Raw genomic sequence first — 12,244 nt, 5'->3', positions numbered from 1 at the left:
AGGAGTCTGGATAGGGCTCTGAGGATGTGGTTGTGCAAGTTGTGACTATGTGAAAACAATGGAGTTCAGCTCCTGCGGCTCATGGATGGTGCAGGCACACTTCTAGTTTAATAATACCAGCTGAGTCTTCAGAGGCACAGAGGGATGTGCACTGTGCCTTTCCAGCTAGGTTGTTGAAGACTGACATGGAGGGAACTTATATTTTGAGGAGAGTGGGTATGTAATTCGCATTCCTTTCCCAGTCACGCTGGTTATGAGGAAATAGAGTTTCTGCCTGAACTGCCATCAGTGCAAGGATATCAGTCTTGGGGTTTCTGATTTGAGCTTAGATTGCAGTAAGCTACTTGTACATAGTCATGGTCCAACCCACTGGATACCTGGGGAGGGAGAAGGAAGCCTCTAAGATAAGCAAAGCCAGCGCAGGGTAGCAAACAAAGGGAAACAGGAAGAAAATGGAAGGAAGGCTATCTAGAGGTTGCTTGAGTTTTTTTTGTTGAAAGCTAGAGAAGAAAGTACTTGTTAGCCAGAAAGGGGTGCTGATGTCATTGGAAACATCACAGTGGTAAGCTTTGAAAGGCATTTAATAGCCCGAATAACAGAGAAGCGAGGGGAGGGAGGGAGAGGGTCTGGAGGATGAAGACATAGTGCCTGTTGGTATTTTAAAACTCTTTAAATGGGAGAATTTGCCTGAAGAACTGTAATGGAATAAGTGAAATGTTTGCAGATTGACAGTACTGCAGCTCAGTGTTGGCCTGTTGTCTTTGCAGCTGAGTAAGTTGATTTGGGTAGCTTCTCTGTTGCAAAATTTGGAGCAAATGCGTTGCTTTCAGGACACCTTTTGTAGTGCAGCCTTTGGGGCTATCTTCTTGATCCTGCTGTAGATGCTAGTGGAGAGTCTCTTTGCAGCTCTAGTGAGGTGTGATGGCTGTGCAGATTTCCCAGCCTGGAGCAGCAGATCCAGCCATTCTTGCAGATACTGCCTGTGGTGACAGGCTCCAAGATGGGCCTTTCATTTCACTCTGGACTCTTTTCAGTTAGGGAATTTTCTGCTGATGAAGGGCAGGCCAATCAGGTTGTGTTGCAGTGAGTGAAGTGCTAGACTAAGTCTTACTGGGCAGAAGTGCTGCTTGACTCTGGCTGCCCCTTTCTCACAGGGATGCTGGCTCTGGAGATGCTTGGCCGAAGAGCTCACAACGACCATCCCAACAACTTCTCCCGCAGCCCACCCTACACAGAGGATGTAAAATGGCTCCTTGGGTTAGCTGCAAAGTTAGGTAAGGCTCAGAGCAGTACTTCAGCAGAAATCCACTTGCTGGGATTTGGACCATGGTGGGAAAAAGCTCTCCAAAGAGTCAAACTTCAAAGATTGGGTGAGCCTGGTATCTGATCCCATTTCTGAGAATGTTTCAGAAGATCCCTGCTGCTCTTCCGTCCAGGCAGTTGTCCCATTTCTGGGTTCTGTAGACATGCTGTTGAATTTTGAGGCGTTGGATTAAGTGCATGGGGTTGGACAGGGCTCAGAGCTTGTATCTCTTCCATTCTATAACAACTTTTTCTTTTCCCTTTCTACTATCTTGTAGGTATTGCTCTTTCTTACGTATACTTACACCTTCTGAAGACCTTGTATAGCAGTAGGTGCTCAAACGACCAATTGTTTGGTTTTTGGTTTTACTTCCACTTTGCTCTTGGATCTTTTTTGTCACCCCTCTGCAAACAGCCTGTCTAGTGGTGTGGCTTCTCCTGCTGCTGCTGGGGGAGGTCCACTGTAGGCAGCAGTGGGGAAGCTTGATTATCTCTCCAGCCTCCCTAAGACCTGAGTGCTGGGGTTGCAGGTGCTTCCTAGATGGGTAGGCAAGAAGCAATGGGAGGAGGTGCAGTGTGTCCTTGCCTCTGTAGTTACCTTGCCACATCAGTTTTCTTTCATATCCCCTTTAAAGACAGGTGAACTGGGAATATCAGTGACTAAGGTGGTACCTGGTCTCTACTCAGACCTGATGAATGATCTCTTGACCCCATGAGTTTGCTAGACTTATCTCCCCTAAGCTTGCTGGAGGATATATTACACTGAGAAGGTGCTCCAAATCCAGGTTCTTGCTGGCAAGTACTTGATTTCTTGTGTGTCTCTTACCTTAACACTGTTGTTCTGACTTCTCCTTCCTGTGCAGGTGTAAACTACGTGCATCAGTTTTGCGTTGGTGCGGCCAAGGGGGTGCTGAGCCCTTTTGTGCTCCAGGAGATCATCATGGAAGCTCTACAGAGGCTCAACCCTGCCCATGTGCACAACCACCTGCGCACCCCAGCCTTCCACCAGCTGGTGCAGAGGTGCCAACAGGCCTACATGCAGGTAACGTGTGGCCTGTCTTCTTGCCTGTCAAAGCTGCCAGGCCATTGCCTGCCTTGCAGATACTGCCTGTGTGTGTGTATGTGCAGAGGGGAAGGGGCCTTGGGTACTCGTAGCTAAACTGGTCCCTTGCCTGATGCATCCCTCTCCCTCAGCAGGGACTAGAATAAGCATCGCTTGCTTGTATGGAGGCTGCATACAAAGGACCTCATTGTACTGCTTCTTCCAGGGCCTCTCACCTCCTGTGCTAACCATGAAGGATGGGGTGGTTCTGTGTTCCCTGTCCTCTTTCTTCCTCCAAATGCTACCTGTACCTTTTAACTTCTGTACTTTTTCTTTGCTATGTTTTCAAGCCCTCTGTCCACCTTCCTTCCTAGCCTATCTTTTTTTTTTTTTTCCTTTCCTTGTTTGTAACCTGTCTTCCCCTTGTTGTGAAGCCCTAGCATGGCTGTCTGGTGTGCCAGTGCTGGCACTGATAGTGGAAGTGGCTTGGTCAGCTACCAGTATGGATGAGATATCTCAGGATTTATTGAAACCAGGAAAAATGTGTTTCAGCGAGCCAGCTGGAATACCAGACCTGCCTGTTCCTTAAAACAGTGTAAACAGGACAGCCCACCTGTACCTACTTCTCTTGAATAAATGACCAGAGGGTGATTCTGTAGACATACTGTCTGGGTTGGATTAGCTGTCCTATCACCTAGGTGATATTTTTGAGAAATGACAGCTTCTTTACTTAAGCTCTTTTTCTGAGCTACATTAGGGAAATAGGTTTCTTAAAACCTGGACCTGCAGTTTTGGGGCCTTAGTTGAGAAGCTGATGGAGGTGACAGTGCTAAGCCTAGAGATATTTTGTAGCAACTTGGTGCAAGCATTACTCCTTCGTACCCCTTAGCAAAGGAGAGGTCTGGTGAACATGCTGGGTCCCCATGTGTAACCTGCAGAATGAATGGTGTGAGAGTTAGTTGCTGGTGGGTGGTGGGGTGGAGTGTTAGCTGACCCTTTTGCACTGTACTATGACACAATTTGGTGCTCATGAAGGAGAGAACACCTGCTGATGCTGTGTGGTGCATTTTCATGCTCTGAGGGGACACTCGCCTTGGCCGTGTTAGGATGTAAGATACAACACTGCTGTCTTTTGACCTAGCTCTCTGTCAGAGCCTCTGACTCTCGGGACCTGGTAGCAGGACCATGTGATCTATCACCCTGGGAGCTCTTGAGTCCTCCTCTGAGTGTCACCAACATGAGGGTGGCGAGCAAATACCTTAAGGCTCTTTCCCTGTTCCCATCCAGTACATCCATCATCGGCTGATCCATCTCACTCCAGCTGACTACGATGACTTTGTGAATGCCATCCGCAGCGCCAGAAGCGCCTTCTGCCTGACTCCCATGGGCATGATGCAGTTTAATGATGTTCTCCAGAACCTAAAACGCAGCAAGCAGACAAAGGAGCTGTGGCAAAGGGTCTCTCTGGAAATGACCACCTTCTCGCCGTGACAGCAGGTGGAGCTCCATGGACACACAACCCTTTGCCCCACATAGTTGTAGTTCCATTTACACCATCCTTCCTTCTGGTGTCTTTTTTATTTTAGTTTTAACTTGTTGGAAACCACTTATCTGATGTATTTATACCATGACATTCCTCTCCAGCACTGTTGCGTGTTGGCACTCTGCTTTGCTCGCTCTTCCTCCTCCTTCCCAGTGGGCTGCAGACTTCAGAAGTATCAGGAAATGAGAAGGAAGTTGAGCTGGCTGCCCTGTGGTGTAGTCACTGCTTTTTTCCCTGAGCCCCTGGAGGCTGTCCTGTGAGCAATTTGCAGTGTGATTACGCACGTGTTAGAGGGGTGGGGGATTCTGTCTTAAATATTTATTTTGGCATTTATAAATATGTAAACTTTTTTTTTGTATGGGCTTCTCTTACTCCACACACCAACTCCTGTCGGGAGAGGCTGGGACTGCTGTGCACAGCCAGTGCTCCCTCCATTCCTTTCAGCACCTCTTGCTGAGAGAAGCTGAGACTGGAGTAGCAGGGTCAGGGCCACCTCTGCAGCTTTTTTGCAGCAGCTGCTGAGGGCAGAGGCTGGAGCTTGGGCAGTCAGAGTCTATGACTGCACTGAGCTGCCTGGAGACTGCCAGAAGTGCTTGGGCTCTTTCTCAGGAGTGTCCCTCACTGGGCACTGCTGGCTCGTAGGATGTTTTGATTCTGGTTGTTCTGAGTTGTACAATCGTGTTTCTTTTGGCTGGGGTATTACTCTTCTGTAATCAGTTTCTTATCCCTTGTCTCTTCTTGTTTCCTGATTAAACACTCGTTTTCTTAGACTGACTCTCTCTTCTCTCTGCTATGATGTTGACAGTCTGATGGAGCTGGCCAGTTGTGTGTCAGTGGGAGCTCCTGCGAGCCTTGGTAAATAGCTGTCCTGGTTTGGGGAACAGCAGTCCAGCACAAGGCAGGTGGCCAGAGGTTTTACACAAGCTGTGAGCCAATGGTTTCTTGTATGGTACTGCTATGAGAATGACATGCCTCTGCAGAGGCTGAGGTATGTGCGGATTGGGTCATTGGTGGGTGTCAGGGGAGTTGGTTCTAAGCCTGGGATGTTCTGCCTACACTTCTGCCAGCCACCAGGTTCCTTTCCTGGTCTTGACACCAGTGATATTGTGTGGTAATGCAGACCTTTGTATTTCCAAAATATTGTGCAAAACAGTAGCTGCTCACCCTTCATGCTATTGTTAAAGAAGGCTAGGGGTCTGTTACCATGCGTTTAGAGTTGTTTGGTAGACTATGCAAGATATCCAATAGGGACAGCATTGCAGAAAATTAATTTTAGAAAGCTTTTATTTTTATGCCAAGGAAATTTAAAAGGCTACTGCTATTTGTAAGCATAGAAGCACATAAATATCAGGGCTTTTAAAACTGGAAGCCAGATGGTTGATGGATGTTAAGAATCCATTTCTCAGTAGTAACGTCTTTTGCTTCTTACTTGGGTTTAGCCAATGACAACGGGGAGCTTTTTGTTTCTGCAAGCTAGAAATATGTGCCTGTTTGTATTTGATATTTTCAATGATACTCTTAAAAAATAAACAATCTAGCTCATGGGCATAGGGCAAAACAGATGAATGGGCTCCTTTGGTTTGACTTTGTGTACTGCACAGGCCAGAGAGCGTGACTGAGGTTCCTCTACTTCTGATTGTGCAACAGTAACTATTTAAAGATCTCCTTATGGCCCCTGGTATTGCTCCATAAGGTGTCTAGTTACATGCTAGTTATAAATGCTGATGTTCGTAAGAATGTGTTAAGTTTTGTGGTTTATAAACTAAACTCCATGTTGATTATGAGCTGCCTGTTACTCGGCAAAACTCCTGGATTTGACTGAAGAGCACAGCCTGATGTCTGGAAGGTTTAGGTTCCTGGAGCACTTTCTGTGCTCTCTGGTTCTTGCATGTTCAGAACTGGGAAGGGAGTTCAGAGAGAAATGATTTTTCTAATAAAGTCTAATATTTTCCTTTCTACTGCTTATAGGATAAAATTAGGGGAAAAGAGGGGAGCATCTTCTAGAAGGAAAGAAGCAGAAGTCAAATGGGCAAAAGAGCTGAATGTGTTAAATATCAGGAGCAGAAGTAACTGTTACTGCATTGAGGATTCGGACTGAATAGGGAAATGAAATGGCAGAGCCTTATCTGTGATATCTATTAGAAGACTACACTTAGATCCTGAGCAGGCAAGTTTTCAGACTACTGTAATTAAGAAACACCAGGAACATGAAAGCACTGTAACCAGTATCCTTGTTTTGGGAAAATACAGTGGAGCTGCTTACTGTGAGGTTAGAATGGACGTTATCTGGAAGTGTACTTGCTTTCATTCTGTGTAGTCCCCATAAAGACTGTAACAGAAAAGAAATCCCAATGCTCGTTATCTTTCACTGTGCTCAAAACTTTCTCTCTTTGGTTATTTTACCCATTCTAGCTCTCATACAGATTGCACTGCTTCCATATGACAGACCCTGTCAGAGTTGTCTTCCAGCAGCGGCAGAGACCAAACAGAGGAAGAGCCAGGGAATCTCACCTCAGGCTGACATTGACTGAACAAGCAGCTTGGTGGTATGAGGCACAGGTCGGTTGTTTCAGAAGTTTCTAGTCTTTTCTCTGAAGAAATTCCTTAGAGTGAGCAGACAGAGATGGGAGCTGTGTGGAGGTGCTATACCCTCATTTATTCAGGTCTTCCAGAACACACTTTCAGTCTTGGATCTCTGCATCTGTTAATCTGTTGTTGTTCCTGAGCCATGTCCCATGGAAATATATCTAAGCCAGGACAGGATAAAGTAGAAAGTGAGAAAGGAGATGGTGATGTTTTTTCTCGCCATGTGGCTGGGAGGTTCTTGAGGTATTTTTCTTTTATGAGAGATGAGATGAGCCCTGGTGGCCCCAGAAGCATTAATCTACTATTAAGGCAGAAAAATTATTACCCAGTGCAGTCTTGTTAGTTTGGTCACTATTCCAGGAATGGGGAAAATACTGAGGCTCAGAAGTTCTGAAAAGACATTTCAGAAGATGACCTGTAAGAAAGCAGAGGTTGCAGCCAACTCAAATTTCCTTTGACTTCAGTTAATCCATGTGTTTTTTCACTCAGAGCAAACGTTCTCTAGGTCCTCACTCTTACCAGCAACACGTGAAGTAGCTGCAGTGAAGGGCAGCTGCCACAACAGCTGGATGCTTTAGAGCTCTTCTAGAAATGGTTTTACATAGCTGAGAAGCTGTTCTTTGTGTTGGCAACCACCTCTTCCCAGGTTGGGTAGCAAATGCTGAATTTAGTCAGTACTAATAGCTACAGGTATTTGTCTGGATAGGGCCTGGCCCCCACTTGCATGAAGACAGATGATATTCTGTGATGGGTTATTGCAATGGGTTATTGTCACGTTTGGTGAAGTCTAATTCACTGTCTGTTCCTTGAAGGTAAGACGAATGAGGTTTTCAGACTACTTCCTGTGTTCTTTGTTCACAATGACTTGCTTTCACTTGCCAGATTTGTTTCTTCTTGTGACCACAGGAATTGTACTTTCCCTTTTAGCTTTTAGTGTCTCCGGAAATAACAGCTCACTTCAGTGGGGAGTTGGAGAAGTCAAATTTGTACAGGTGCAGATGAAACCAGCTGAGAAATGGCTGATGTCTTTACTGCAAGATACCTGTAGGGCGGTTTTCACTGTCCTGCTAGTGTTGAAGATCAAACTGCTTAATAGTCCTAATTAGGGCATTGCACTAAGAGCAGCCTTGTACTCTGAGTTAACCCACTGTCTGCACTTGAAGTTTCATGGGTACTTGAGCTAAACAATTTGGCATGGTGCACAGATGTGCATTTTGATGCTTTGTCCAAGAATGCAGATAAAAGAAGATGCAGATAAAAGAAAATGGTGTTCCAGTGTTAGGATACTTACAAGCAACTCCTTAAAGTTGGAAATTCCCTCTGTGTCTCATTTTATATATATGTATCTCTACACAGTGGGGGCCATATATAAAAAAACGTCAGGGACAGGGTGTGAGAAGATACAGATGAGGTACTGTAAGTGAAAGGGCCTTCCTCCCCCCCTCCCCTTCCCTGAGGACCTTAGTGGGTGGCCATGTAGTGTCTTTACCCTTGTCTTTGTATGCACTCTTACCCTGTATCTGAGACAGCAGTGTTTCTAGAGCTTAACCTGTTGATCCCTGCAGAGTTTCTGAGTGTTCAGGGGTAAAATCTTGGCATTAGTGTGGTTGGTAGATGACATGCCAACATTGCATCTGGACTTTTGGCTGTTTGGCTCATTGGAAGGAATAGTGTGACTTTTGCTCTTATGGAATGGATAAAATAAAGGTTTTAGTCATTGCAAGCCTTATTCCTTGGAAGACATCTCGTGCTGCAGGTACCCTTTTTCTGTGTAGATCAGGCATGCCAACCTCTGAGAGGGCCGATTCCCCTCCTCCCTCTCTGGACGTGCTCACCTACAATTATCTTTCTTGCCTGTGAAAGTTTTCCTTTGGAAGCACTTTCCAGGAATATGAGTTAGCAGAACAGTATTTGCCTTTGGACACTAAAGTGTCTTTACAGCCCATGAACAAGTTGAGTTGGAGTTGTCATCTGATGAAGCAACGTGCCTAGCAACAGGTACAGCTGCAGTTAGCTGAAAAGTGTGTTTCTGTCTAGTTTTCTTTACTGTTACTAATATTTATTTGGTATATGTATTTTCCATTCAGAAATAGCCTCCTGGGGAGTTGTTGAACCCAAACTGTTTAATTCTTTGCGTGGGTTTGGATTTTATCAAGCCTAGCACTGTTGTATTTTGGAGCAGAATACAGGCTTTTACTTTCCCAGCTTATTTAGCACTAGCTCGGCTATGGCTACACAGTGCTAGAGTGCACTGGACAGCCTTGCAAATGCCAGAGTCAATGGAAATGGAGTAAGTGTTGAAGTATCTATAAAGTTTATCACCACCTCCTGCTATAAATCAGTCAGCTGTAACAGGACATCAATTTGAAATCGTTTTATGTAGGAGTTGGGAAGTTGTATTTTTCTTACCTAGGTGATAAGAGAGGGGCAGGATATTAAAATGAATTTTCTAGGATGCATCTGGGGGGAATTGTGCTGAAACAGAAGTGTGCTTACAGTCTGCTACTGATGCCTCTCCTTTTTCCAGCTTACTTAAAAAAAAAAACCAACAAAAAAAACAAAAAAAACCACGCAGGTTGAGCCATGAGGACTTCTCAGCATTTGATAACCATGACTGTTGTATGACTGACTTTGCTTTTAAGCCCTACTGACGGCATGATCGGCTCTCAACTACAGTTTATTTATTTAGAATGTTTTGTGTTTTTTCTTTCTGTGCTCAAATTTGTGCCATATGACATGATTATGGTAAAGAGGGTCTTTCTTAAATAGTACTACTTTTTGGTTTTTTTTAACTACCTCCCATCTCACTACCCCTCTGCCCGAGCACAATTCAAATGTGGCTTTTGAACTTCTTTCTGCTTCCTGTTTCCATTTTAAGGGTACTTGCACTTGGGGCAGGGTAGTGGAGGCACCTGTCCAAGAGTGGCATTAATCTGTAAAAGCTGCATTAATCTGTAATAGCTTGGGGCTATTCTGTGCTAGGGTTTTTGTTTGAGCCTATGACTAGTTAATGCTTTTACTCAGGGGTATTGTCCAAATGCAAACTTTGTGTGCTGTTAGAAGGTAACTTCACTACTTCATAGTGTTTCTTGTTGTAAAGACAAGTGAGTGCTCTGTAAGCAAGTAAGTGATGTTTTTCTTGTTGGCGTTGCCTGCTTACAGTTACAGCATTCATTGCCACACTGCACAATTTACTGCCATGAAGGGGATGTGAGCTACAAGATAGGGAAACTGCTGGAAATGCATTAAAAGTCTATTGTATATAGTACATGTACATAGATAGCATGCACTATGAATGGGGACTGGGTTCCCACAATTTCCTTCCATGTCATGCTTTACTTTTTGCCTCATTTAAGTCAGCCAGGAGAGCTTCTCTGTCAGGAAGTTGGGGGCTTAAAGGGCAGCCATTGTGCAGGGCCTTAGTGTCAACACATTGTTGTTCTAAGTAAGTCTTGAAATGCACCTTTTCCAATGACTTGAGGGGTTCTGAGATCAGCCTGATTTAAGATCGTTTGTTACCATAGGTGAAATAAACATGAGCTGGGTTTCAGACTGCTGGGGCAGTGTCACCATTATGGATGTGCTCGTTTACAAGCATTTTGGAGACTGGCAAGTTGGTAAGTCTATATAGATGAGAATGGGAAGAAATCCACTCTTGAAAGCCAAAAATAGATGGATTAATAAATTATTTCTATATTGTTCTCAAGAGCAGTGGAGATGAGTGTCAGGAATACTTTTTTTTTGTAGCAAAACCAGCTTGCAAATTGTTTCCCAGAGGCAAGCATTAGTTCCTAATCTTAACAATGCTCAGTGTTTATGCTCCCCCCCCAACCCTTGCCTTTAAGAAAAAGGGGAAAGAAATAAACTGTAGGTAAAGCCCTGATGACTGGAGCAGAGGTACCAGAGCTCAAGCCATGTCTTGCTGTGTGATGATACTGTTCGTGGCTTGAGGCAGCCTGCTGAAAACACGTGTGCCCATGCGTGTTTTAGCCTGTGTGTGTTAGCTCCTACTGTCTTGTTTTCTTGCTTGCAGCTGCAGCATGTCAGCTGGGAGACACTCAGGATTCAGGCGGGGAGGGGGGGGGTGAACAGGTTACTTTCAGATTCATGTGGCATGTTCAGTTGTGTTTGTCATTGCTTTTCTTGCCATGTTACTATTGATACAGCAAAATGACCAGCAAAGAATCAAGGATTCTCTTACCAACTGAGTGTGGGGGCTGAAAAACATCAGGATTTGATCAAGTTGCTTGTTAGATTCATATAGCTAGACTCTTGTGTGTTGTTCTGACTTCGGGAGCTGCAGACTTCTGCCTTTGCAGTGTTGTCATTAGTTGAAAACTGCAGATGTTTATGTAGAGTTGATACATGCTGCCACCTAGAAAGACATTCTTCCAGTTCCCTTAAAAGGTCTTCACCCTATAGTTGAGACTCATACCAGTATTTCCTGTACCTAGTAGGAAGAGCTAGCAGCCTACTTTTAAGTATCTTCCCAATTGAATTCCAGAGGTTGTGTGTGAGTAGAAGTTCCAGCTTCATATGCTGAGCTTTCTTTTCTGAAGTTGGTGTATATAGATACTGATGGCTTTCTTAAATAAATAAATAAATAAATAAATAAATAGTTTGTTTTGCCAATTCTCACCTTTCATACACCCTTCTAGTTCTGAAGAGTGATATGACCTGGCTACTGTTTCTATTACAATTGCATGCCTTTTTGATACCTGTGTCAAATCACTCCTTTTTAAATGGGTCAGTTTCCTATGTATTGGACTACAAAAATATTTTTAATACATTACAAAAAAATTTTCAGGTAATGTTTTGTGCTTACTGTTTTCCTTGTCTTAGAAGTGAATTGCTTACCATGAAGTCCTGTTACTAAAGAGTGAGGTAAGAAGATGAGGTTTATTTCCACTATCACAATGAAGTGTGAGGGTCTGTAATGTGTAAGTGCCTAATGGGTCAGTATCCTAGTAACCAGTGTATCCTGCTAGAAAAGATGTTTTTGTTGGCTTTTTGGTATCACAGAGCTGCTGATATTTTAAGAGCTTCTCTTAGGAGGGGGTGTTTGTTTCCACAGCTTTGAAGAGATGTCTGGAAAGAAGGTAGTTTCTGCAGCAATGTGCTGTCAGACGGAGTTACCAGATTTGAAAATAACTTGTCATCAGCTAGATCAGATAAGGTTGTCCCACATTTGGATCTGACCACAGCAGGTGATTTGTTTGCTGTTAGCACAAGCAGTAAGAACAAGCACAGCATAGAAATGAAGCAGTTGTGGGGAGGGAAAGAATAAATGAGAATACACAGCTGTCCTTTGCTGCCTTGAGTGAAGGACTATCATCAGTAAGCTAACCCTGACATTCAGTGAGCCCCTCCCAGCACTTATTCCCGATACCTTGATTCTTTTAATGTTTAAATCCATCTCCTCAAAGATGTACCATAGTCTGAGGTAAAGTATGAAGTAATTGTGTAAGTGAGCGACACCCTATAATGGATTAAGAGCAGGAAACTGTGTTTAATAGAGCATCAGTAGCATTGGTCCGGGATCCTCCTCCTCCTGTGGCAGCATGCAAAAATAGCTGCTCTGCTGCTGCTGTGTTTATTTGTGACGTGCTTGGTGAAGTGAGAGCTGTAAGGCTGTTTTATAATGCTGACACAACTGTGACTATTTAAACAATGTTTTGCTTCCAGTTCAATGTAAGGTTGCTTATTACTCTAGGTCTGCTGGCCCAGGCCAGGTGACAGAGCACACCTGGACAGGAGGTGCACAGCAAAGC

General features: G+C 44.3%; 1 protein-coding gene across 12 annotated transcripts in view; it reads left to right on the top strand.

Annotated features, from left to right (window-relative positions):
- Positions 1–12,244, top strand: part of ZSWIM8 (zinc finger SWIM-type containing 8) — a 103,742-nt gene that overhangs the window by 58,060 nt on the left and 33,438 nt on the right. For 4 of the 12 annotated variants that reach the window (XR_012650098.1, XR_012650097.1, XR_012650099.1 and 1 more), the window contains exons 24-27: positions 1,155–1,274; positions 2,166–2,344; positions 3,632–3,841; positions 6,300–10,090. Coding sequence is in view for 5 of the 12 variants with exons in the window: in XM_075025735.1 (XP_074881836.1) it covers positions 1,155–1,274; positions 2,166–2,344; positions 3,632–3,835 (503 nt within the window). In the remaining 7 variants the exon portion in view is untranslated. The other 8 variants (XM_075025736.1, XM_075025737.1, XM_075025734.1 and 5 more) reach the window with 5 other exon arrangements.

This window comes from Buteo buteo, chromosome 4 (assembly GCF_964188355.1).
Source record: "Buteo buteo chromosome 4, bButBut1.hap1.1, whole genome shotgun sequence".
NCBI lineage: Eukaryota > Metazoa > Chordata > Aves > Accipitriformes > Accipitridae > Buteo > Buteo buteo.
Note: the sequence above shows the minus strand (reverse complement) of the source record. Positions and strands in the feature narration are given on the sequence as shown.